The sequence below is a fragment of the Physella acuta genome, unplaced genomic scaffold (assembly GCF_028476545.2).
Source record: "Physella acuta isolate Inbredline_101_S28 unplaced genomic scaffold, ASM2847654v3 ptg000345l, whole genome shotgun sequence".
NCBI lineage: Eukaryota > Metazoa > Mollusca > Gastropoda > Physidae > Physella > Physella acuta.
The window spans coordinates 524,624-552,404 of NW_026731864.1; the positions used below are offsets into that span (position 1 = coordinate 524,624).

At 31.5% G+C, this 27,781-nt stretch overlaps 2 protein-coding genes across 5 annotated transcripts; one reads left to right on the top strand and one right to left on the bottom strand.

Moving 5' to 3' along the window:
• Window positions 1–54: 54 nt before the first annotated feature.
• On the bottom strand, window positions 55–9,207 carry LOC131941082 (protein arginine N-methyltransferase 5). Its single transcript, XM_059300070.1, has 16 exons — window positions 8,916–9,207; window positions 7,658–7,776; window positions 7,307–7,392; window positions 6,988–7,119; window positions 6,783–6,892; window positions 6,109–6,322; window positions 5,526–5,687; window positions 5,235–5,312; window positions 5,004–5,062; window positions 4,495–4,620; window positions 3,841–4,016; window positions 3,479–3,591; window positions 3,199–3,292; window positions 1,108–1,224; window positions 550–614; window positions 55–382 (listed from the first exon to the last, which is right to left on the bottom strand). Exons 1-16 carry the CDS (start codon window positions 9,035–9,037, stop codon window positions 227–229), a joined length of 1,929 nt encoding a protein of 642 aa, XP_059156053.1. The 5' UTR covers window positions 9,038–9,207; the 3' UTR covers window positions 55–226.
• LOC131941084 (dual specificity calcium/calmodulin-dependent 3',5'-cyclic nucleotide phosphodiesterase 1B) lies at window positions 9,198–27,699 on the top strand. Of its 4 annotated transcripts, XM_059300072.1 has the most exons (18): window positions 9,213–9,264; window positions 12,159–12,349; window positions 13,033–13,077; window positions 17,703–17,778; window positions 18,370–18,483; window positions 18,778–18,862; window positions 19,092–19,139; window positions 19,460–19,612; window positions 19,940–20,038; window positions 20,154–20,254; window positions 20,349–20,465; window positions 20,586–20,687; window positions 20,805–20,937; window positions 21,653–21,734; window positions 22,019–22,090; window positions 22,209–22,279; window positions 22,504–22,591; window positions 23,683–27,699. In XM_059300072.1, exons 4-18 carry the CDS (start codon window positions 17,762–17,764, stop codon window positions 23,799–23,801), a joined length of 1,401 nt encoding a protein of 466 aa, XP_059156055.1. In that variant the 5' UTR covers window positions 9,213–9,264; window positions 12,159–12,349; window positions 13,033–13,077; window positions 17,703–17,761; the 3' UTR covers window positions 23,802–27,699. The 4 variants fall into 4 exon arrangements, with proteins under 4 accessions (XP_059156054.1, XP_059156057.1, XP_059156055.1 ...); XM_059300071.1 differs by lacking the exon at window positions 12,159–12,349 and having other exon boundaries at window positions 9,198–9,264; XM_059300074.1 differs by lacking the exon at window positions 12,159–12,349 and having other exon boundaries at window positions 9,198–9,264; window positions 23,687–27,699.
• The last annotated feature ends 82 nt before the right edge of the window (window positions 27,700–27,781 follow it).

Below are 27,781 nucleotides of genomic sequence, written 5' to 3' on the forward strand. Positions count from 1 at the left end.
TGAATACTTAGTAGAATAATTGAAAAATATTTTAAAAATCTGTAAACATCAAGGTTTTATTTTTTTTAATGCAAAGTTTGAATACATAAACAGTGTTACAAAACAGCAGTAATATAAAATGTACTTGTTTACTTAAGTACTTCAATACTGGGAGCAGTTAGATGGTGAAGAATTAGGTATATAACATTAAAAATCTGACAGTATCAAATTCTTGCTGGTTAAGTAATTAGAGCCCAATGGTGTAGGATCTGCCCTTTGGATTGTGTATTGGTGAGATTTGTCCACCACAGCGGAAAGCCCATTCATACCAAACATTCTTGGTTGTGCACCTGCGCCAAATGTCCACGGTGACAGTTGTGTTTTTCTTCATCATTATTGGGTCCTGTTTAGAAAAATAGTTTGAGATGTGCTTAAAATATCTTAAATAGGTAGGAGCCAATAACTAAAATATATAAAAATCTCTTCAAGCAGTAATAGCTAAAAATGTATCTATAAAGCACAGGTTAAAATTAGCTAAAAGGAAAAAGACAAGATTGGAGCTCTTCTTACCCTTATGGGGAAGAAGATGGGGAACCAACTAAACATGCCTGGTGAGTGTGTTTCTGGCACAATACCTACAATGATATAAGCAGAATAATAATAGCCATACAGTTATTTATATATATGGTGTACAATGTACATTGCTTAAAAACTGTTTTAAAACTATTTTAACTAGGATGGATTAGGCAGTTATTTTCTTTTTATCTTTAGTTAAAGCATTGGTCCCTTATGATATCACCCCTTTTTAAATATCTAATTAACTTGGTCATCATATTTGGATAGTTTGAATGAAACCACTGTCACATTGGAAGTGTGTTAAAACAGATAGTTGCAATTACAACATTTGACCACAAGCAGTATTTGTGTACAAATGATAGCATAGCTTTAAGATCAACTGTTACAAAATAAACAATACTTCAATCATAGAAAACTACACTCTATAATCAAACAATTTCTGTTAAACAAATGACATCTACAACAAGCAACAGAAAACAATTTAAGTAGAAATCTAGGACCAGTTACTGCAAGAAATCTAACTTGGTCTAGAAGTAAACAAAGGTAACTTACTTAGTGTCACTTGTTTATAGAGGTTAGTTTCAAAATAACCACCAAATCCATGAACAATAGAATCATAAGGAACTGTAAATTCGAGGGATTTGAAGCGGCAGTTGTCTATCACTGGATCTGTCAAATGTAAGAATTTTTTTTTTTGTTTTTAACACAAACAATATTTATTTTACTACGTTGTATTAATCCAATTTTTACAGTTATGACTAAACTTAGTAGAACAGAGTTTTCTCTACTGCAGCGGTTCTTAACCCTTATAGAGTTACTGAACCCCACTTGAATTATTTGCACATTCACTCAACTTTTTTTGGGAGGAATTTTTTATTTAAATTTTAAAATTCAAAACATAGGTAAATATTTTACTGGTGCACAAAATGAACCATGCACCAACATCACTGTGCTCATAGAAAAAAACATTTAAAATATGATTTTCACATGAAAATGAAATAATAAATAAAGATTCCCCTTTCAAAACCTGCAAAGTAAACTTTGACTGAATCTGAGAATAAGATTTTTTTTTTTAAATCACTCCAAATGTTTATCTGCAGCTTCAGTATTTGGCTTTGCTTTAAGAATGCATTTCAGTATGTCTTTTGGAACAAACAAACAAATTTTAAGAAAATTTCTACCCTTGACAATGAGGGGCGAAGATGATACTTAGCAGGTTTTGACAGTGGCTTAAATACTTAGCAAGTTAAGGAAGTGGTTTATTTGCAGTTCAATAGTAGTTATAATGCTGAGTTTAGACAGACATTAAGGACAGTTAAATCCTTGGCAGAATTCCATAAGACTGAGTATTGTGTTTACCACACATATGCATTTAGTCGGGTTCCTTGACATAGCTATGTCAAGGAACCCGACTAAATCTATTTCCCTGTTATTCAGCCTGCCAGCCTGAGAGAGTTTCTTAGTTTACAGCCTCACAGCAAATTCAACAGCAATGTACTATGTAAAATTCTTATGATTGCTTAGAATGAAAGCAGTCCTTAAACAAAATAAAAATAAAAAACTGGCAGTGAAAATTTACAGAAACAGATGACACAAAACAGACCACAACACATACAATTAAATTATGGCAACACAAAGTGTAGTTTACTGCCTAGGAAAATATGGTGATGGGCATTCTGACTGATTCAGTTTTAAACACTTTTGGAAGTGTCATCCTCAAAAAGACAGTCACATTCCTCTTCACATTCTTCATCCATATCACTGGCAGCTTGATTTGAGTCGTCATCAACAGATTTCAAGAAAGAAAATTGTTGGTTTGCCTCCAAGCCATCTCCAACAAATTTTGACATTAGTTTTTTAATGTCAGTAGTTTTACCCCTGTTTACTAAGAAATCTGGCACAACAAGAGATGGTTTGGCTGAAAAGGATTTTCCTCTTTTATTAATTAAAACTGGTTTGTTTAAAAAATTCCAATATTTGAGTTCTGGCTGAACCTTAGCACAAATCCTTCCTTTAGAAATAATGAAACTTTTATTCTCTTGAATTTTGTTTTGGATGAGGTTTCACCAAGGTCTGATCAGATAATGCTTTAAAATCAATAAACATCCTCTGCCAATCTCAATGTACCTTGATCTTTATAGATGTCCAGGTATTCATCTGGGCAATAAATTATTGATTTTTTGTCCAATACACCTAAAACCTTGTCACATGGAGGAAGGAATGGCCTCTGACTGGAAACCCCAGGCTGAGCTTGAGACACTAGCCAGTGTCCTGCCATCTGAATCAATGGCATTCATGTCTGATTTTTGGAGAGCATGTATAGGTGGTTTAACACAATTTGAGATGTATGTGTGTTGTGACATCAAGGGTTCCACTATTAGAAATATCACAATACCAACACATGTTATTTCGCTCAGGTGCACTTTAGTACTATGTCGTACTATGTCGTGCTTGTTGCATCTGAAAACTGTCATCAGCAGCTGCTGCTAGTCCAGACAAAATCCGATGGCAAATACGCATCAGGTGTTTCTTGACCTCTGACGAACCCTGAGATGGACTCACCAAACCCCTGGGGTTTGATTGAACCACTTCTCTATTAGGTTGTTTGAATCCTACTTAACAGTTGTCATGAAAAAAACTTACCTCTGTTAGGATGAATGAAGGTAAACACAGGTTGTGGTTTGGCAAGTGTAGCACAGTTGTGGAATCTAACAACATATGGCATTTCAAATGGAGCCTGAGAAAGATTCAAAAGTCAAGCAGATCATTCAGAGATGTAAGTACACTATAGCTATCTAAGGACAAAGATATTAGGTTCTTATAATTTTTCAGCATAGGAATGTGTAAGTAAATTTTTAATATAAAAATTCAAACTTTCAACAGCTTACGCAAAAAAAAAAAGCATAAACAAATTTGTATCTACCTCTGGTGCTTTTCCACGTTCAATTTTGGATGCTCTAACCTCATTGTGGAGCTTAGGTGACATGACAGGTGCCAGGAAGGATGTGTATTTCTCTGGTATACTAATTCCATCATCTGAAAGATGGAATAGTTTAGAACTCTTATTTTGGCTGTGTGAATGGGGAATACTTCTTGGACAATAAATATTAATGCGACTCTTGATTAACTATCACAAAGTAGCCCATTGTTCTAGTTCAAATTAGACTTAGAAAGCTTAAGGAAAATATTTGCACACATTCGTTAATTTTAGTAATTAAATTTTAGATAACAAAATTTTAAGTAAATAGGTTTACTTATATAATATACCGAGACATATCCTCTCACCTTTCAGATACCTCTGTGCACCATCTAAACACTCAGGTGACAGCTCATTATCCCCAAAAGATCCCAGAAGTTCACTGACAAGAATATCAGCTTTTTCTGGTGCCTCCCAGTCTCTCATATCACAGGAAATAACTTCCACATTGCTACCCCATTCCTCATCTTTGATATTCTCAAGTCTAAAACAGTAAAAAAAAAAAAAGGTTATGAAACAATGGTGTGTTATATTAAATAGTAACAAAAATATTCTTTATAATGTTGGAAGGAATAAATGTTATGTAGGAATCAAGGGAAGTAAATTTTTTTTGGGAACAACAATAAATTAGTTAAATTTTGTAATTATATATTGTGGCTTTATATAATAAAAAATCAAAATGACTGGAGTTAATTTTTATTTGTGTCTTTGTTAAAAACTGACTGATTTCTTACTAGTGTTCTTTGTGAAAAATGTCTTCTAACTTCTAAGTTTGGTATGAAAACCTGGATGATTAAATTATGCAATAATAAACTCACCCCCACCAAATTCTGTCAATACATTATGACAAAACTAAGACTTTCATATATTTTTACTTTCAACTTAAATTAAAAATACATTTACTACAAGCATATGATAACTACTTAAGCATGGCACTAAAGACATGATAAGGTGAGCCTCACGTTATAACAGCATTAGGATTTTTCTCCACAGCATACAGCCTCCTGATGGTGACACCTATTTCTTGAGCAGCTGCTAGAGCAGCTCGCACCAAAGGCCCTCTACCAGCACCCACCACCATTATAACACTGTAGGGAAATATTTGTTTAATGACATTTTTTTCCTAGCATATATAATGAAAGTAAAAATAAAAAAAAAACCACAGCAAACTTAAGACTAAACATCTCTATGTTTGCTGTGTTAAATTTTTACAACAAATTAATACTCTGTACTTTTTATTCTAAATTTTCTGCTTTTTTTTTTAATTTTAATTTTACACTAATTCTAATAAAAGAAATAAAAAAATTTTTTTTAATAAAAAGTTACAAAAAATAAATGTAGTAGGCCTATATGAAGTTTGGTGCTTCAACACTAAAATCTACATCAGAATACTTGGTACATAGGAAGAACTAAATAGGATGCAATGCATCTTCTACTGACTGGAAACAACAACTAAAGCAAATGAACATACACATCTTTTTTGTCCCTGTCTTCAAGTGGGATTCTTTCCCTCAGTGCTTCATACACAGCCTAGACAAGACAAACACAATTTTTACATGTATTTCTAAAAGCAAATGTATTTTATAGCCAAATTCCACAAGGAAGTTACACATATGCTGTGAAAGTAAAATCAAGATGGTAGAAGGTAGTGTTACAGAAAACTATATGAGATATATCATGTAAACAAAATACAAGCACTTACCAGTTGATATTGTGAATACTTAATTGGATCTTTCTCAAATACTTCATATGTCTGGGACTCTAAATTGTCCATCAGTGGCTGTACAAGTAGTGTTGATTACATTTTATTTTTAGTTTAGATACATTATTTTAATACCAAAAAAAGTAACCTAATGGTTAAAATGTAGCCTGATAGTTAAATGGCAACTGGTTCAATTTTATTTTTGGGATTGATAAATAATTTTACTACAAAAATACTGTAATTTTAAGGTTAAAATGTACCCTGATATAGTTAAAACCAGTGGCAACTGACCTGTAGTGGAGACTGCAAAAAGTCTTCATAGCCCTTAGCAAATTGGCTGACTGTGTCCAAGGGGTCCTGGGTCTGCCAGAGATGGTCTATATACTGCTGGTAGGATCGTATTGTCTTTTCAGGATGACGATCTTGTCCTGTAATTATAACTTGTGCGGCCAACTAAAATAGACACATCAGATAAAACATTTTTTATATGCAATACTTTTTTGGGGCACTTTTTCAACCTTTCCTATATCTGTATCTTAAAAGGCATTTTCAATTCTGATTTTTTTTCCCCCATTAAAAACTATTTCTAACGCTAAATTAAATTTATCTAACTTTTCCTTATATTTAAAAAAAAAAAACAGCATTGATTATTTATACTGTAAAAATAATAATAAGCAGCCACTGAAGAATTTAAGAATTATTTATCATAGCAGTTTCTGGTAATATATATTTCAAATAAGGGGTGGGGGGGTGGGTGGGAATTTTAACCTTTCAAAAGTTAACTAGTCAAAGTATAGATTAGGTCTAGTTAAAATTTCAGTCAGAACAAATGTAAAAAACAACGCTGGAAAAAATATATCCATAAATAATTTACCTTAAACATTTTTTTGATGACATTTTGGTGGGCTTTTGCTAGGACTGGATAGCCCTTTTTATTGGTTAGGAAAAGTGAAGTTGAAACTATAATGGCTTTAATGGGTTCTGAAAGCCATCTTTCAATGACATCATTGGATGGCAGGTCAGCAGTGAGTTCAATGGCCACCCCTAGCCGCTTGTTAGAGTCACAGAGTGAGCGGAACAAATTCCACCTACAGATAAAGAAATAAGCATTATTTTAATGAGATTTTATAAAAGTGAACATTGAACAAGAATGAATTGAGCTGGAATAAGTATCCTAAATGAAAATCTTATTAATATATACTTAGCAAAAAGAGACCAGGCAATTTTGTAGCTGTTTATATAATTTATTTAGGCTAATAAAACACCAGGCAAGAACTAGTGATATCTGATTAACAGGTGGTAATAAGGAACCCCCTCATCTACAGCCTGGTCAGACTACTCTTAACGGGCTACTGGTTGACACTATAAATGATGCTCAAATGTGTTAAGCTTTTAGAATGCATTAACTGTCAACTTTATTTTTTTATTTTATATAAAGAAGCAGTAGTTAACAAGAATTCTCGACATTTTTTCTTAGGTGAGAACTTTCAAGAAGCAGGTAAACAGAATGTTATAATTATATAGAAACTACTGAAACATTTCCCTCACCAAGACCAAGTATCCTCAAACGTTTCCCCATTCATATCAGTATCCACTCCTTCTATAACAGGCTCACACATGTCTGCAGCACTAATCAAAGGGACTTGGATCCAGTATTGCTGTATTGTTGGAAGACAGAAGCTTTGATTACTATCTGACTCATAAAAATGGCTAAGACGTTCCTGATTAAAACCTTGTTGTGTGATTAACTTACTTGTTGGTAGTAGCTAGAGGTGATATGTTCACTGATGCACTGGGCTAAGTTGGTGCAGTTTCCATTATTCAGGGGTAAAAGCACGGCTGGCAAACCAAGATGAGCTGACCAAGTGAGCTCTTCTTTCAGTGCCTAAACATTAACATTCGCAATGAAAGAAAACATTTTCTCGTGCTTAAATTGTGATATTTCAATTGTTAAAACCAGAATTCAACAACAACAAAAAATCTTATAAATTAGATAATTGTAAAAATTATTTAACACCAGAATTAAAATTCAAAACGAATTAAGCAGAATCATAAATGAGCATGCTACTTACTAGTTCACTGTTCTTTCTTGTGTGGTAATGTTTAGAATCCAGTTGAAGCCATGGTGATGTCTTGCCCACTACAAGACTGTTCCAGTCTAAAATATGGATAGTTATTTGCTCAGTACAACAGTACAAGACTATCTAGCCAATACTCCTACAGATGAACTCATGTAATTAGACAAAGGTGCCTAAATTATGTGTGGGTAATGAGCTGTACCATAGAAGTGTGAAATGCCAACAAGTATTTTATCATATTGGAAATTATGTTTATAGTGTACTGTATGTCACAGTATTAGAACTACATAACAGACGACTGGGGTTACATTACATTTTTTATCTAACAACTCTTTCCTCACTGACCTTGACTGGGTAAGCACATATCTGATCTTGTCAGGGCACATTTTCTATCTTTGGCAGGCCCATTTATAAATTCCCGTTTGAATCGGGGATTTATAAGAGGTAGGCAAACAAAATCAAAGCTGAAAGTATAAAGATCAACTTTTTAGCAAAGAGATTTTTTTAGATAAACATCACTACACTAATTACTTTGTCTTTCAAAACAAATTACTTTTTTTTTTCAATATTTCTCATCTGTAATAGATTCATAAGCAATGCAATTACCTATATTATTCATTTCTTATTTTCAGTCATTGCTGTTTAATAGATATTTTAAAATGCTACATTTTCGTGATTACTTTTTAAGACATGTCTGATGGTAGAAGTGTGGCTTTGATGGCCACCCCTTGTCTAGTTTATCTGTATTCTATTTTTTTTAAATTTTAGAATACTTTAACAGGTGGAAACTAGTTTAGAATGAAGGAGCATTGCTTTAATTGAACACATAAGAATAATGAATGTATACTGTCATTATATTTCAATTCACATTTTTCTTATATTCCGCTTGAAAGTTGAATTACCCAGACAAATAAACTACAAAGAGCAACTGCAAAGTAAAGTTCCTCTTCAGACCTAGCAATCAATTAGGCAGATGAAGTAGAGTTTGTTTCTTTACCTCGGCATAGGAAGTGATGGTGTGGTCAGCACTATGCCTATCGCCTTTACTTTCCCCAAAGCCAAGATCCAAACTCAAGAGCTAGTATAGGCTGGTAACTAACGTTCTACCAGTCCATTGGACCACGCCATCCCAATATGAGAGCAAAGGGGAGAATTTTTATAGTTATACCAGTGACTGATAATAGAATCTTCTTTTAAAAAGGGGTGTTAGCCGTTAGGTTACTGGTAGTGGTAGTTAACTAAAATAAACACATGGCTGGCTAATGCCAATGACTCAATGCTAACCCTGTCCTTAACCCTAACCCTAGTCCTACCACCATGCCATATAAGATTTTTTGCCATATAGGCCTACCTAGATAAAAAATCTGAAAAAATCTAACCCTCTAATTTCTAACCATATAAAATTATAAATTGAGTCGAGATTTTAATACTACTAAACAAAGTAACAACCCAACACACCTATTTTATTTTAAGGAAGAATATTTTCCAACACGAAACTTTTAAACTTTTTCATTTTGTCATCAATATTAAAAATAATAATATAGGGCCTAGGCCTATAGAAAATAAAGTAAATAAAAAGCAAATAAAGAATAGTTTGGCATACCCAGCCCTGCAAGCAGTTTCTAAAGCCAATGAGATATCTGGACAGCAATGGAAATCTCGACCACATGATGCTCTTGAACTGACTCTGGGCATGTTATCTTCTTCCAAGTGAGGCGATTCCATAAACAGTAATAGAAAATGTGATCAAGTTGGGCCTAGGCGGCTGCGTTGTATCGACAATGGGTAGCTTACCTTTTCTACCAATGGGTATAGCCTACTCAGTATAGCACTGCTGCAGAGCTAGATTTTACTACCAAACTGTGCCGCAGTTTAGTATCGATACTGAAATAACATCGTCTTGTTGTACATAGGGCCTAGGCTTAGGCCTAGGATAAACAAGCCTACCACAAGTGCATATTTTTTTCGAATTCGATAAAGAAATCTTGTTGTTTTTTCTGAATTTTAGGCCCCTAGACTCTAGACTAGTTAATAATAATGTGTATTTGACCTAGATCTAGATCTAGATCTTGATTTAATTTTTTTTAAATGTCTGCGCTTCATGCCCAGCAAAATTCTGAGTAGATTCTAAATTCTAGTAAACACGATTTTTTTTCAACTGTTCTGTTCTACACTACACACTCTAACTAACCATATCTCATCTAGATTCTAGACTAGGCTATCTAGATCTAGATAATCTAGATTTATGTCTAGATCTATTCTATGGTGTCCTTCTCGATCTATTAATAAATAGTAATATTAGTAGAAAGTACTTAGATCTAGTAGACCTATTCAATTCAGTAGTAAAGTTAGAGTTAGGCCTAGGCTAATAACACAGCAGACTACAAGGTGTAACAAAGATACAAAACTAGAAATATAGATAGTCTATCAATTAATCCATCATCTACTAGATCTAGAGATTATATGTAGTACTTAAAGAATCTAAGATCCTGTAGTTAGTCAGTTTGAGCGTTCTAGATTGTAAATATTCATAGTTCATAGATATCTCTTAATAACTAGACTAGACAAAGGTAATCTCACGATATAATGTCGGAAATTATCTGCCAATCTGGTAATGTTTGTTGAGTTTCGGTAACATTTGTTACTGTACTGTAAACCATAGTTTGGTAACATTTGTTACTGTAAACCATAGTTTATTTGACCGTTGAAATAAAAATAAAGTCAAGTGCATTAAGTTAATGTTTTGACTTAATTTAAAGTTTAATTGACGGAAGATTAGCTACAATTACAAAATAGTAAATCTAAATAATATTAATAAAGTCGAGTGTAGTAATTAATTAATGTTTTTTTAAGAAACACAGAAAAAAAAATGTACAGAAGATTTTCGACAACTAGATCAGGCGGATCCAGATCTAGTAAAATAAGACGTTTAGATTTACTAAAGTTAAAAGTAGTAAGAATAACTAGAACAATGTTTAGTAGCAGCAATAATTAGCACATACACTTAAAATAATTAGAAATACAAAATAATACAGTATTAAAAATGCGACTAAAATCAATCCATGCTCATTTTTAAACATTATGGCAGCAAATAGATGATGTTTTACAGTATTTCCGGTGGTTCGGAACGGCTCGACAGACTACGCTATGGTTTTACTGTTTTTTTACTGCTGTACAATTCCGGAATAATTACAGACGCTATATCATGATTTTACAATGACAAAAATAAACAAAATAAATTTCTTGTACCTTGATAGTGGTTTTGCAAACTGTAAAAACAGAAACTAATCTATTACAGTAGTGATTGTTCTACAGTAACTAAAACACTCCGTTGCATGGCAAACAAAATAAACCGGGAGTGATCTCCCCTAAACTTTCTCGAATATTCTTATATAAAATAACAGGGGATGGAAACTCGGGCTATAGACATGATTTTTAATCCATTTTAAATACTTAAAGTTTTAAAAATAGAATAAAATCTCGTAGACAAATTAATTGCACACCAAGTGAACGCAAATAAAAAAAGCGCATAATAGTGCGCAATATTATTAGTACTTTTAAAATTTACATTAGTTTTTTGAGAAATCGGAAGTAGCGTAAATTACTACTTCCAGTCAACGGAAATTACTCAAAATTTTACAGAAGGTAGAGAATTAGATCTTTTACTTACATGTGAAATTTCATTTATCTATCTGAAATAGTACTCAAGTTATAGGCTTTTAAAAAATTCAAAGTAGGAAAAGTACCACTTCCGGTTATCGGAAATCGCTCAAAAGTTGATACGAATCTACGATTTTGATAAAATACTTATATATGAAATTTCATCAACCTAGCTGTAACGGTACTCAAGTTATCGTGTTTACACACGGACAGACACACACACACACACAGACATACGAACAAGATTGCAAAATTATGTTTTTCCGTATCAGTGAGGTGTAAAACGTCGAGATTTGTAAAAATCTCGATTTTTTTTTTTTGCACGATTACAATACTTTCTCTATACTACGTATATACGAGAAAGTAAAAAACAACTACATGACTTATTGCTGTTCTTTAAATAGTTTAATAGGGGTTATTTAAATAGTTTTGTAGGCTAATATTATTATAATTAAAAAGCAGTTGCTTCTCTTAATTAATATTTAAATAAGGCACAATTAAGAATAACATAGCCATAAAAATTAATGTATTAAAAAAAATGAATAATATAAATGCAGTGGCATGGCATTATATATAGTATATATGCCCTCTCTCTCTAGATATATATATTTATATATATATATATATATATATATATACACACATACATCTATATTAGGGTGTCGCCTAAATTTTAAAACTTTATTTATGTTCATGATGACTTAAAAAATTAAAAACTACATTTATTTACCTTTAATTTGATATCAATTTTATTTATTCGATTCAATCGGTAGCCTAGAAAATGATTTGTGAAAAATCGCGTTGTTTTTAAATGGCTACAATGATAAGACTGATTTTCAACGATACAGTTGGTTAGTTTTTTAGGAGTGTTTTTGAGACGCGATTGACCATTCGCTGCCATTGAGCAGAAATGTGTCGTCTGCTAGATTTCTCCCCATTCAAATACACGGCAGGCAAAATGGGCGTGCTTAGTTTGCTGTTGTCTTGATCAAGTTACGTTTTATGGGTTTCATTTTTACCCTGCATGATTTTTAAAGCATTAATGACATTAGTTTAGTAGAAGCAAGTTATAATTTTCTATAATAATAATTATAGTTTAAAATATATTTTAAGTAAGTTTAGAACAATATCACATAGAGCAATCACGTTTTTCTTACTTTTAATATGTTCTGCTTGATATTCTCAGCGATTAGACACCAAAAAATGTACAAATGGCAAGTTAGCATCAAACACTAATTGAATAAATATATTGAAAAATACGCAAAAATAACGATTTTTAGTATACATTTCTGAAATGACCACGAAACATTGTTAAAAACGGAATCACTATATCATCGTTTTCGGCAGCCACCATTACCATGACAAGGGTAAAAAAAAGTAGGTCAAGCGACAACCTAATCTATATATGATACATAATTCCTTTAGCCAAGCAATATTTCCTACTTGTTTAGATTAAAACTACAAAAAAATTATCTGTCATAATTTAGATTTCTACATTCACTCTATAGGCTTAGTCAGTATGAGTAGTTAAAACCCATGGTGAGCTACTATTATCCCTGGGATTTGTCTACGACCACACAAAGCAGCATAGGGGGTTGTCATTGACTTTTTTAAAACAATGTATAGGCTTGTATAAGGAGTAATTCACTCACTTTCATTTTTTAACCCTCATTGAGGGTGTATAGTCTGACAAACAAGTCATTGTCATTCAGTGAATAAATAAGATTAGTTAAAAATAGTCCTCACTTACCAAATTATTTTTCAAATTTCACAATCTCACACAACTACAACAAAAGAATAATTTTTTTGGAAATTTAAATTTTGTCTACAACAAAGCCTACAGTTTTGCCAACTTCACCTCTCTAATTCATCAATGTCACTGTTTAATACAAATTCCTGCAACAACTGGTATTTAGGCCTATTCATGTAATCAAACAGTGAATAACACAAATGAACTGTTTAAATTGAATTTATAATAAGAGTATGTCCAATAATATTAAACATTGAGTACAGTGTAAATCTGTAAAAACAAAACAGGACTAATTCATTTTTTTTTTCAGCTTCAAAAACAAGAATGTCATGACATTAGACAAGTTCTATATGAGGTGAGAAATATTTTTGTAAATAACAATTCTTGTACATTGGAAGTTGTGGGGCTTAAAGCATGAGTTTAAATTTTTAAAAAAATACAAATACAACAATGCACACAAATAAAAGATTGACATATAACTTTTAGAAGCTATTTCTATTTGTACCTTGAGGTATTTTACAAACTTTCAAATAATCATTGTAAAATTAAAATAGGAAAATAATATACATTTTGTGTAAAACGCAGCAACATTAAATTTATTTGTATCAATGTTTTTATTGTTGTTGGACTTCTATTTAATCACTTAGGTCAATTTTTCCTGTATCTGCTTTAGAAAGGACACAAAACCGGTATTTTTTTTCTTGAGATCCTTATGCCTTGGTGCCCATTGATATATCACACTTTAAAGCTACTAGAGGCTCATGTTAACCTTGAATACAAGTCATTCATTCTCAGTTTCCCCCTCCTTAGTAAACCTGGCCATGTCTTTCATGGCTGTCTTACGTTAATTAAAAATTGCATATTTTATAGCTTTGGAAATGGCACTGACTTCTACCTCATAAAATGTACATCACTTTGTGAAGGCCAGCTATTCTTGTTTATTGTCTCGTCCAAGAATGCTTACAGAATTCCTTACTTTTCATTTTGGAAGCTTATTAGAAGTTTTAGATACTTCATCTTTTCCCATGACTCAAGTCATTCCACACAAACATGTATGTACTCTTTAATTTGTGCACTTGCGCTGGTCTAATTTTTTTTTTGACTATTTATTACCCCTACTTAACCCTTTGTTTAGCATATTATATGGATCAGGAACAAAAACATTTTAAAAAATAAATCTAGGTAGACAAGATTAAAGGCCTCCTTCATACCTCATCACTGTGTTGACCATATGGTTAGTTACAGAACCTAGTATTCACAGATACAACATAGAAGGCATAACAGGATTACACAGTAGGCCAGTCTAGCAGAGTTGTTGTATTTGGGGAGGATCACATACTAGACTTGTTTACTGACATTAACTAAGAGAAAATGGACCCTGATGTTTGTACAGCCAAAAATGGAAAAAAGACACAACCGAGTTCCTTGTGTGCAGATTGTGTCTTTAGTATAAAACATTGGGGGGGAGGGGGGGGGGGGGGGGGGGAAGCAAACTATTTTTTCCTTCATAATTAAAAAACAGAATCTATTTTTGTAGATTCTTCTAAGTTCTATTGTACATTTTATAGAATTGGTTTATATGCTCTTTTTTTGGGTTTTCAAACAAAATAAACAGATAAAATTACTACAAATTATGTTTCAATGTAAAAGTTTTAATTGATGGATATAGCATGAAGAAGCATTGTAATTCCATATGGTTTTTTGGTAAAGACATGATGGAATTTCAGCTTTTCCCATTTCTACCTAAGACACATGGGGCTGAAGTAGAATTCATCTGTTTTAATTACCTTGGCACACAGGGGGATAGTGTGGTCAGCTAACTTGGTTTCCCTATCGTGAGTCAGGTACCCATCTTAGCTGGGTGGACTCAGAAAAGTCCAACAGACTTGATCCCAGGATCAGAACACTAAGTTTTTGAATTAGCAGTTTTAAGCTGTACCATTTGACCACAATGTCTGCAATGGTAAAGTATTTCAACTCATATATTTTTATGAACAGCTTAGACTGCAGATATTTCTACTATAAATTGCACTGAGCCCTAATGGTAACTTCTCTTCTATACCTCATATAAAACAAGTGAACAGGCCCTATTTTTGCTTTATTTATTCATTTCATTACATCCAACTTTGCCTTCAGTTTTATTTAGTCAATGAATCATAGACTTTTTTAAATAAGCAAAAGTTGTGTAAGAAGGTGTCAGGTAGCAAATTAAAACTATGCAGTTTAAATCATCTTATTAACAGTCTCCTGATTATGTTCACCTTCTTTCCCTAGAAAAATTCACGTGATCTTGACCATTCAATTTGTCCCATATTTACTGACGTATTTAATTAATTGCTCCAAAAAATGGGCACATGTCCCACATTGTGTTCAAAATTTTAAAATAAATCGGCCCACCGATAAGAGAAAATTACCCGGTCTAGATCTAAAATTCTAGATCTACTATTCTAGATCTACTTAGTATTTTATTTAATAAATAAAAGTAAGTGCCGCTATTTAGATCTAGTTGTTTTATTTTCTACTTTTCAGTAATTCATAATATATGAATTCGACAGTACCCATGCTGCCACTGAATATTTTTGCTTTATAAGTTATTAAAACACTATCAGTAGCTCATTAAGGACGATAACATCCCCCCTCCTTTCCCCCAACCCCCCCCCCCCCCGTGAAAGCAGCCTCCTCTTAGTTACCTCCCCTAAGTTTAAAATCGTTTCAAACTAAGCTCACCAGACCATGTTGGACTGGGGGTGGTAGGGAGCGCGCTTACAGCTTGGTGTTTTCTAGGGTCTCCAAGAAGAGAATTATATAGATATATAGAAGATTATCGTTTTCCTATAAGTATCATTATTCCCCTTACCATCTTCACCACATGTCTCTACTATTTAACCACTATTTAATACACTCATTAAATGTTGCTACAGAACACGTGACGCGGGTTTGAGTCGGTATGAGTTGTGGAAAAACATGTCTTGGAAAAAACACTGAAAAATTAATTTGAACAGGTAGATCTAAGTAGCCCTAAACTTAAAGTTTGAAAATTGTAAACAATAGTAAGCAAAATCTTGTTTGAGTTTGTTTGGGGTATTAGCGCCTTAATACAGTTAGTTCTAATTTCATGGAGTGGGATCAACTTTTAGTTGACATCATTCATCTGACCATACACCAAGCCTAATCACTCAGCGGAGATGTAAAGTTTCCGCTTTTTTCCGGAAATAATATTGCTTTTAGTACTGAACACACATTTTGGGGTTCTAATTTCTGACAGCTCGAGAACGATCGATATAGATCTAGATCTAAACATTTCATCTATTGTCTAAAACTTTACTTGAAATAAGTCATTTTGGGGATCCGCTGCGGTGTTCTAACCCGCTTAATATACGCCAGTGAATGTGTGATGTCACACTTTCCAAATACCCATCTTTCATCACACTTTCACTTAGATCTAGTAAAAACATTCTACCCCTACCCATCTTACATAACTGCGATACGCTGTCATTTATAGACGAACTCATTTTTTTTTAAAAGAAAATTACAAACATTAGGCCTGTTTTTAATGCTTTTTGAAAAGTGATCATACAAAATATAGAAACTTATTTTTTTTTTTCGTATTTTTAAAATGTCGATATTTTATTGTTTTCTTGTAAACACCCCCGCCCTTCCCCCGCCTATTCCACGATGTGAGCTGTAATCAAGCAAACGTATGCTTACCACATGCTAGCAACCGCTCTCCAGTAACATAAACTGCATCATTTTAATATGAGACGCTAATCGTGTTATCTTATAACTAACGTTTAAGCCGTTATATTACACTATTTAATAATCTGTTTCCGTGTACGAATTACTTTAAAATCGTAAAAATTATTCGAACTCGTACGCTAAGACCTAGTCTAAAGTCTCTGCAGTTTTTAAGTAACTGAGAAAGACAAAATAGATTCACTAAAAAAGTAAACCGGAACAAAGAATCGTTGAGTTCATTCCCGGCTTGGTTTCAACAAACAGCAAGTTTGATGTTTGGGTAAGAATAAAAAATATATAAATATTCTAAACATGTTTATATAACACGAAACTACGTTAATAAGTTCATACGAAGCGCTTTGGACTTATTCGTGAATTGTTTGTGAGCTGTAGATCTAGATCTAAAAGAATGTTATCTAGATTATTGACTGATTCAATCACTGATTGTTGGAGTATTTTTTTTAAGTTAGGCCCCCCTAAAATAAATAATAGACTTCTAAATATTATAATTATAATCAACCTTCTGAACTTCATGAGCAGGTTTATATTTTAGAGATCTAGATTCTAGACATATTCAAAATCTAGATTAAATTTTAGATTAAGTCTAGATCTAGATTTTACAACTAGACTCTAGAATCTACCTGCTGTCATAATAAAATATTAAAATCTAAAAATAGGCTCTTACCATAACAAACAACACTAGATTTCTAGATCTAGATTCCAGTAAATATATTTTAAAATGCAAATTAAAAAATGGATCCCACTTAACTAGATTGTAAAATTATATTTAGCTTAATGCCATTTAATGGTCATTGAGGCAGGCTTTATTCATGGCCTATACAATTTTGTAAGAAGCAAAATAAAACATTTAGTGAAGACTTATTGTTACGAATTCCCTTTAAATATTCTTACTTCCTAATGTTATAACTTTTAAAATGGATGGTTTTTAAATAATATAAACATTGAGACAAAATAAACCTTAAACAAAAAACAAGGTTGCATAACTGGTGAATTGAATGTTGGCTTCGTTTATTTATATTACATTACAAATTGCAGGCTTTCTTATTTTGGCATCTAAGAAATTTTTAACTGAATTTTGTCATTTTTACTATGTCACTGATACTGACAGTTTTATTTTAATTTTATATTTTTGTGCATGTATTTTATAGCTTGTTAATATAAACAGTTTTATTGTTAAGCTAGGTCATCATTGCTTAAACCAGAACCATTATTTTATTTTGCTAGTGACAATGCACTCTGCACTCAAGTTATAATTACACGTCTTTGAAGGTTGAGGTTGAATCATGCTGAAAGAACATGAGTAAGTATTGTTTTTTTTTCTGTTTTGTTTTTAGTAGCCCTACATGACATAGTGAATTATTTAAGAACAATATTTTAAGTAGGTGGATACTCATTTATTTGAAACCCATGCAATATTTTTGGAATCTGATAAGTGTATAAAACAAAACATAAAACCATGATCTTCAAAGTTATTTTCAATTGATGCCTGCAACAGCTATTTTTTTTATGGCATTTTGTTGGGCAGTGAGAAGTGTTAATGAATGTTCAGCTTGCTAAGAAACATGTTGGGGGAGGGGGTGTTGAAAGTGCTTTTGTGACATTACTGATATTTGATTAGAAACAAAGGGGGAATCAGTCTGGATGTCTGGCTTTTTTATTATGTGTGACAATAGGTGGGTGGGTAAAAATCTACCTAAAAGCATATTGTCATAACTTATTGGATAAAATTTAGAATATTCAAATGTAATGGTGGCAGAGTTGTTCTGCTACAACACTTTGAATTGAAAAACAAAACAAGCATTAATCTGATGGGTTTTGAAAAAGTGTTCTGTGATAGGCAAATTAATACATACATTTTATTTTCTCATGACATTGATAAACAATTTTTTAGGGATGAGTATACAGACTCTGCCTTTGAATGGTCGTTTTTGGAGCTGACAGATCGTATGAAGCAGCACCTAGCTGATGATGATCACAACCTTGTACACAAACCTAATCTTGATAAGTTCGTTTTTTTTTCTTACATTTTTTCTTACAATTCAATTGCTGCCATATGTGAGGCATTTTAAAACTTTATATGTGTGTGTATGTGTATAAATATATATAATAAATATAGCCTATATATATGTGTGTATGTATATGTATATATATATAATATATAATATATATATATATATATATATATATATATATATATATATATATATATATATATATATATATATATATATATATATATATATATATATGAGAGAGAGATGGTAAATACATGTCAACGGATATAATTTTTAACTTCTAGACCTGTTCAGTTTCATCGTGTCAGTGAAACAGGAATACCAAGACGGCAGTCTGGTGAAATAGAAGATGCAGATTCTGGATTCAAGGTTAAAAAAAATTATATAAATGTTATATCAAAAAACATAACATGTTTTGTAATTGGTTTGTAGTTTTAAAGAGTTCTTTAATATCCCTGGATTTTATAATCCATTTACAGCCATGCAACCACTTTTATAGTGCATACACCCATAGTTTTATAATAGAACTAGTGTATATTAAAAATTGAACTTGTTAGGCAGCACAAACAATACAACTCTTACTTATTTTACATTTAAGGTTGAACTTCCACTTCAAAAACCACCTGATCAGCTCGAATTCAAACAGGTAGAAACACATTTTTTAATTTCTTCAAATAGATATCTTAACTTGGAGATTATCTGAACATTTGTTGGAATTCACAAAAGCTAATAAATAAACCCCATTGAAGTTAAAATAAAGTACCCTCTTTAGTGTAAATAACCATCACATATAGTTTTTTTTAGCTACCCTGATGATGGTATCTATTAATTCTAGACATGGATTTATAACAGACTTAATCCTTGACTTTTGCCATCCAATTTTAATCAACAAGCATATTTTATTTTAAATTTAAACCCTAATCCTTTTTATTGTAGACTGTACACACATTTATTTTATCATTACAGACAATTGATGGTTGGAATTTTGATATTTTTGCACTGAATAATGTTACAAATGGTCATGCAATGCAGGCTATTGCATATGAAATATTTACTGGTCATGGTCTCCTAGCTGAATTTCATCTATTAGAATCACAGTTTATGAGATTTATCATTCAGGTATTTTCCACTTATCCACTGGAATATTTTATAAAATTGAAGACCATAGGTATTTGAATAGCTCAGTTTAAAAAATAAAGACAAAATTAACTTTTTAAATTAAATTTTAATGCAGTCTTGAATGTTTAACGTTTTAATTTTCTAGTAAAAATAAATGAATTAAGATATTCCTATTTTGTCTTATTTCTTCAGACAGTGTTTTGATTTTATTGCATCTTGTATGTCTATCATGTTATTTGTCTATAGAGCACTGATCCTAGATTGAAACAAAAATCTTCACATGGCCAACTTTGAGTATTGCTTTCATCTGAAACTATATCTTTCTAGGTTGAGAAGCATTACAGAAGAAATCCATATCATAATGCATCACATGCTGCTGATGTTCTTCAGACTGCAAATTGTATTATTAAAAAAACAGGTTTTATCGTAAGTTAATTATCTGTTTATCAGTTTTTTTAAATTGATGACTTGTTTAAATGCTATTGCACTTCTTCATACAAAATAACTTAACATTTGTGTTAATTGTACGCTTTACTTTCAGACATTATTAAACAAATTAGAACTTATGTGTATGTTGGTGACTGCTATTGTTCATGATATAGAACATACAGGTACCAATAACAACTTTCATAATAATTCCAAGTAAGTTTTCCAAATATTCTTTTTGTATAAATCATTTTTAAAAAGTATACTTTTGTATGCCAATTATAAATTTAAAAAAAATAATCTTTTACAGTTCTGAACTATCTAAGTTGTATGTGGTTTCAATTTTGGAAAATCATCATTTGAGAGTGGGATTGAGAATGCTTGCAGAGTTCAAAATTCTAAATGCACTTGACAAAGACAAATTTCAGTAAGAGATTGTTTAGTTATTGTTTTTAACCTTCACTGTACATCATGATTTAAAAGCTTGTGATGATTTTTATATTCAATGCATAAATGTAATTGCTAAAATCATAATTTTTATTTACAGAGAATTCAAATTTATGCTCACTACTATGATACTCTCAACTGACATGGCAAACCATTTTCTTCTTATTACAAATGTAAAATTAATGTTATTAACATCAACCAAGTAAGAAATGGCTCCACATCTTTTTCTAATTTTAATTTATAGTATACGTGAATCATGATTAGCCCTTCCTTGTTGTACCATTTTAAAAATCTAATTTTTCTCTAACTTTATTACTAGGTGTAAATCACGTATCAGAATACAGCGAATAATGATGTTTATGCTACATGCAGCAGATATCAGCAATCCAGCCAAACCTTGGAATGTGCATAAAGTTTGGGTGTCTTTGTTGTGCGAAGAATTTTTTGCACAGGTTACAATTTTTCCTTGTTAAATAGTTTTGTAAAGATTTTGTTATAAAATTTTGATTTGTGAAGCAGTCTATTATGCTGGTAACAGCATATATGTTTATTTCAGAGATTTTCTTTAGTCTTCTTCTTCGTTCTTAATTTTTAGTGTTTGGGAGGGATCGAGCCTTATCTGCCAGAGGGTTTGAACTCAAGACTTTTTTCAAAGTTATCAACCATGAGTTTTTGCCGACTCGACCATGCTTCCATCACAATTAAGGATTACGTGTCAACTGGTTTTGCGCCATTGAGGCCATTGACTCCGATTTCAGCCTGCTTTTCTTTTTGGATTTGCTTCCATAGCCTTTGTCCAACCAAGAACAAACTACAAGGCAGCAGTTGTTTGATTTTGGAGTTCTCTCTCCTAGAAGAGTAGCTGTTCCCAGCTAACGAGCCTCATCTACCCGAGGGTTCGAACTCGAGACTTTTCGGTTTAGCAACCATGAGCTTTACCGACTCGACCACGCCGACCCCTTCTTTAGTCTGAAATTAGCCTTTATTAGGGATCCTTCAACCTAAGGTTCTGTTGTAATTTTGCTTTTACATATAGATTTTTCAATTTTATTATACTGTTACATACTGTAGCTTTTAATATGTCAGTACTTAAAATTATTTGTCCTCTAGTGAATGTAAACCTTTTTACACAAGCTAGTTACCATCTCTATACTTTGATTTCGACAGGGTGATAAAGAAAAAGAATTAAAACTACCTGTCTCACCTAACTGTGATCGGCTGACAGCTAATATAGCTACCCTACAAATTGGTAAGCATTTTGTATATTATACACTAAAATTATTGTCGTGCCACTGCTCAACCCTCACTGTTGTATTTAAATATACCAGAAAGTTTATTTGTTCATGTATTTGGATGATCATAAGATGTTTAAACAAATTAAACTAGGTTGAAAATAAATTCTCTTTGCAGAACTTAATAAAGTGTTTTAAAGAGAAAAAAAAATGATAGAACTGTGCAATTTTCTCAGAATTATTTCAAAATTTTTGTTGCATTTTAAACTATTTTCAAAATGTAAACATTATTTATTTTAAGGATTTGCACAGACGTTTGGAAAGGAAACATTTGAGGTTTTGGACAGTATGGTTGAAAAAGAACTTACCAATGGTATTTACTATTCAAAATTTACTAAGCAAGCATATTAAGTCTGTAGTATAGTGTATTTAATTATTAATGTTAAACATGTTTAAGTTTTAGAAATTATACAGTCTTTTTATTTCAACAGCTGGCCTTGTATATAATGGCTACAAACCATGGCAAGAATGCTTAGAAGAAAACATGCAAAAATGGAATGGAGTAAGTAATGATTAAAATACCCTAATGCTCATTTTTTTCTTTTGTTTCTTTAAGCTGAGTAGATCTAAGAGGACTCAATAATTTTAAGCTCTTTATCTTGTGACTTTTAAGTCATTATTCTTTGTTGATAGTCCCCAATAAGTTGTATAAGTGTTAAAAAAAACTATTTTTGCTTTTTATTCTCTAATGTGAGATGATTAATTACTTGTTGTGTTCATTAACAGAAATGGAAATACATTAAGTACGAGCAAATTCAGGAACTCTTAGTTGAAACTGCTGCTCATCGAATGAGTATTGTACCAACGAAACTGGGTAAAATATCTTTACAGAATAGAACACTTTACTGTTTAATTTTATTTTATTCTTTTTAAATTCTCGGTTTGCCTAAATTTTTATTGAGCATTGTCTTTAGAAAAAAGTTTAATCATTATTAGAGTAGTCCTAGATACTAAAATGTTAACACAAGTCCACTATCCAGAAATAGTAGAATTCAAAATAAAATTGCTAGCAGTCCTGCCCTAAATGTAAAAATTAGGTTTTAGAGTAAAACTAACTAAAATGTGGACATTTAATAATCTAGTCAGGGAGTTAGCAGTCTCCCTGCAACTCCAATACTAGTTGATGGCAAGCTGGCTGCAAACAACAGACATGGAGCAAAAACATTGTTATGGGGAAAAACAAAGAAAAAGACTTGTAATACTATCAATGAGATGTCTGCTACATTCTTGACAATATATTTTAATGTTGTATTGCAGCAGTTAACTGCTGTGGATGTATAAAGTTTTCATAAGAGAAAGAACATTTTGTGGTCCAGTTCAATTGGCCAGTAAAGCATCTCCAATTTTTATGCTTTATCTCCTTTAGAGGCCAAAAACTGGGTATGCTCCTGAAAGTCCAACAGTTTATAGTTTTTTTTTTAAATTTAATTTTGAGCAAGAATTTTGGAATGAAGAAGGGGTTTAAAAATCAGGTGACCAAAAGTGTAATCATATAACTCAATTGGTGAACAGAAGTTGTTCTTTCTCTTTTTATCTAATGTTTTGCGCTCCACACAACTGCTAAAGGACTGGTTTGCAGTGGTCAACCTACACAACCACTCCTAATTCCTTTTCATACATACTAAACATGTACTTGATCTTTTTTTGGCAATGGTTGTTAAAAATGGACACAATTTCACACACAAATTTCTTTTGATATCCCATTTCTGACTACTTGTTTTAGTGAATATTCATCACCAAATAGAATTTAAATATGTAATAACAGAAAAACTATTATTCTTTTTACCTATTTATTAAGAAACATTAAAAAAAAAATTTGACCTCACAATGAAAATATTTATTCTGTAACATTTTGTTGAATAATTGATTAGCCGACAACCGTAACTTACATTTATTTTTTTTCAGCCAGAACACAACCAGAAAAGCGAAGTGTCTTGGCAACCCTTTGCTGTTGCTTCTGTTGCCGAGCAGGAAAAAAATTAAAACAAGAAGAGTCATCTTTTGTGTACAGCGGTGAGAAGTGAAGATAATGTGGATGAATATAGTGATACCGAAACTCAACTCCAACTATATAAGGAGATGTGAATTTAGCTGCATGAACTTTTTACAAATGGTTGATCAATTTGAAGCTCTAGCTAAGGTATATGCATGGGGGACTCTTTTTCTGATGAAATATTTGTCCAACAGAGACGAACTCCTTTGAAATGTTCTTTGTTCTATTGTTTTATCAATTTTTTTTTCTTCTCCATATTATCAGATTGACATAATTTTGTAGGCAGTTATGAAAATGTGCATTTGATTTGTAATGTACATATAGTTTCCGTCCATATCTCACTTGTTAAGCCACATGTAGCTAATTTATACAAAATACATGTTTCGTTTGAAAGAAAACATGACTTGAAATTCTTTTGAAAAATTAACATTAAGTTAGTGACTACAAAGGATTAGCTTTGTTTTTTTTTTTACATAAGTAGTGTTTTATATTCTCACTTGTAAAAAAACTGGTTCCAATTACAGATTAATTGAAAAGACAGTAACTATGATTTTACTTAAAAGTGGATTATTAATTTGTTTAATCAAGTTTTCCATTAATATATTAGCTTAAAAAAAAGTTTGAGATATTCATGCTGGGGTATAATTTTACTTGCTATATTATAAATGAAACACAACTAATGTACTTACTAGAATTACTTTAAAATATTTTAAATAAGAAATATTTGCAGGGCAGCTCTGTGTATATTGAAGCAAGTGCATCTGGCAGCACATTCCCAAACTGTTATTTCTGTATAAGATAGCTAAAACCCCGACAAATTTCTTCTAATCACTGCATACCTAATGTTACATGACTTTTCAAATTAGCTTTGAAAAGATAATTAAAATGTGGCATTGCTCAATTTTGAAGAAAAGTTCTATTGTTAAAACTTGTGGCTGTCTGAATATAAGATTGATGTGATACTTATTTTATTTATTCTTATTTGAACTAGACATAATCTAACCTGTTGTATTTTACTCCTTTAGTCATTAGTTAACCGGTTAATCTGACTGTGTGTCAAATATTAATTAGTGATAGCAATCTCTAAAATGTAACTCTTTGACAAGCTATATTATTTTTTTTGTGTTTAATAATATACTTTACTCTATATCAAAAAATGCACATAATTTTACTTGGAATGATTTCTTTTTTTTTTCTGCTTTAGATGTATGAAAATGTATTGAGCTATTGATTGCATGAACATTTATTTGTATACAAGTATGTTTTGTGGATTGGCATAATTTTTTTACCTACAAGGAACACTGATATTATACATTGTAAAACTTCTGGACTGCTTTCATATTACCTCATAATATTAGCATTAATTAAGTTTAAATTTCAATTTTGTATTTCTAAAAATACATGTTTAATCAAATTTTAAAGATTCATTTAATGTCTGCTAATTTTTTAATTTTTCATAATTCAATAGTAGTACATTTCCAAAAAGTTTGTGAAACAATAGTGGATTTTATATATATACGTCAATGACATTCTTTAGAGGTTTAGCGCTGTAAGCTCTCTTTTCTCTGCTGATAAATGTTTTCATTTTTAGTCTCAGGAATCATCTGCCTATACCAAAGTTTTCACTAGTCAGCATTTTCTATAGTCATTTTTTTGTTTTGTTTTACATTTTGGCATGTACAATGTACATGTATAAAATGTACTGGCAAATTTGTTTCAACTCTAAAAGCTCTTGTTTTTTATTGCTTAAAATTTTGGACAGTGTAATTTATCCTAATGTGGTAGAAGTAGTTGATCTGCTGGATGAAACAACCTGTGATTTTTCCCTCATATACAGCATTTTTGTATAAAAACTGTGATAGACGTCTCTAGTGGTTCATTTGGAAGTAGAAAAAGTTTACTAGTTTACAGGATGGCCTGGTTACTGTTGTAATTGTTTTCAAAATGAGAAATTATGCAGCGTTAAAGTTGTGATCACTTTATTACATTTTGATTGTATCCTTTTAAGGAGTTTCTAGCAAAGAGCCACTTTTTAAAACTCAACCTTTTGGTAAAAAACTATTAAGAAATATTTTACAAACCCTTTTATAAATGTTATTGATTTGGTATTCTGTATTATTGTTGTGTCAATGAAAGTATTATCATTTGTATCTATTATGCTAAAACATTTTGTTTTCATTATGCCAAAAAAGTATTATACAAAATGAGATGTTTGAAAGTTGTGGATGACTAGTAAGATCTGAGAATATCTGGGTGGCTATTCCTGTCAAAATCAGCTGTGGTGGTTGACTTTTTCATATATTTTGTATGTAAGAGCCAAACATGATGTAGTAAGAAAAATTGTCATCTGTTTGGGCTTATTTGTATTGATTATAAAAGCAGCATTAGTTTACCTAGGCAATTGTGAACACTTTGCAGCAGTGTGAGAATTACTTCTATTGTGATCAGTTCACCCTCTGTTTTTAACTACAACCTAGTCATGGTTTTTGTTTCTGTTTTCAGTTTTTGTTGATTCAATCATTTAAGTCACAACTTTCAGATATGCTCATTGGAGCATTTTAATTAGCTATGATCTAAAGCAGTATGAATCGATGATTACTTACTTGTTTAATAAATATGTTTGTGGAGCAACAGAGGTAATTATGTTACAGGTTTTTGAAATGTTACAAGTATTGTGCTATAACTGGATATTCTTATTAGTCATCTGGGACATTCCATAAACACAAGTTGTATTCTATAAAACATTCAACAACTTTGAAGTACTTGTATGGCATTCACAGTAATCCAAAGTGTGTTAAAATAAATTGTGCATGATTATCTAGTCCATAATTTAGATTTTATTAACTAGACATTCCAAGGTATATTTTACCTAACATTGCTAATCCTATATTTAGAATTTGTCTGCTGTGGGTTTTTTCAATGTTATCTAGTCTTAAGGAATTGCAGAACTGGTTTCTTATTTCTGAAAAATGTTTGATAAAATAAGGAAAACACCTTTTGTGGAGCTCTACTTAATATGTAAGTGTTAGTGGTGAATATTTAGTTAAAAAAATATATAATTGTATGGCATATAATTACCTGTATAACGACTAAAAATATTCTCGCCATATTTGAAATTGTTTTCTTCACCTGTTGTTTTCATCCATTGAAAAGATCTCTAAACATTTTTTATGTCCATCAAGCCAGTCACGACATTTTTTTTATGATTTCAATTTGTTCTTTGTTATATTTCTTTTTTAATTTATCATTTTAAAATATGTATGTTATTTTATTCCATTTTATTTTTAACACTGTTACTGCATGTTAATTTAAATGACATAATTTTTTTTTTAAAGAATTATACCATGCGAAAGCTTTTTGTTAAGCTTGTGCTGCTAACAATACTGGTAGACTTCTTACACATTATTTGAGAAGATTACTTGTTCAACTGTCTCAAATACTAAGGAAACCTCAAAGTGATATTTTTACTTTATCAAGATGCTCAAGAAATTATTTAAATTATTAGAAAAATATACACATATAAAACCACATACAAACTTGGTTTTTTATGAAGATGGTTTAAGATATTTTTGTACAGAATTTGAAAAAAAAACTGAGCTTTTTGGAAACAAACCAATGTTCCTTGGACATTTTATTTTTTCTAAACAGGTGTGTGTCAGATAATTTGTGTGTGAAATTTAGATGTTGCATAATACTAATCCTTATACAAGTTTGTAGCGGAAACAGTATTAATTATTAACAATTTGTTTTCAAAAGCCTCCTTTTCAAGGCATGATGCATATTTACAGTGCTCTGTTAATTGACTAAATGGAATGAGGTTTAAAAATACAGTGTTTTAAAAAAACCATTACATTTTAGATTATATTTATGTTGTTTCAATTGATGTAGCAGAATTGTATTGACGTTATCAATAAAATGTTGAAATTTGCACCTATATAGTTGAGATTTGCTTTCTGGGTCAAGCAGTTTGGCTTCCATCTGGAATACTCCCTAGATGCCCTTTAACATTGT

Coding starts and splice junctions, on each gene's coding strand:
- LOC131941082 (XM_059300070.1), bottom strand. CDS start 9,037: ATGGAATCGCCTCACTTGGAAGAAGATAACATGCCCAGAGTCAGTTCA. Junction 5,688..6,108: donor TCATCAAAAAAATGTTTAAG/GTAAATTATTTA, acceptor TGTCTATTTTAG/TTGGCCGCACAAGTTATAAT. Junction 1,225..3,198: donor CTTCATTCATCCTAACAGAG/GTAAGTTTTTTT, acceptor TACATTTGACAG/ATCCAGTGATAGACAACTGC.
- LOC131941084 (XM_059300071.1), top strand. Junction 18,863..19,091: donor ATGCAGATTCTGGATTCAAG/GTTAAAAAAAAT, acceptor TTTACATTTAAG/GTTGAACTTCCACTTCAAAA. Junction 22,280..22,503: donor ACATGCAAAAATGGAATGGA/GTAAGTAATGAT, acceptor GTTCATTAACAG/AAATGGAAATACATTAAGTA.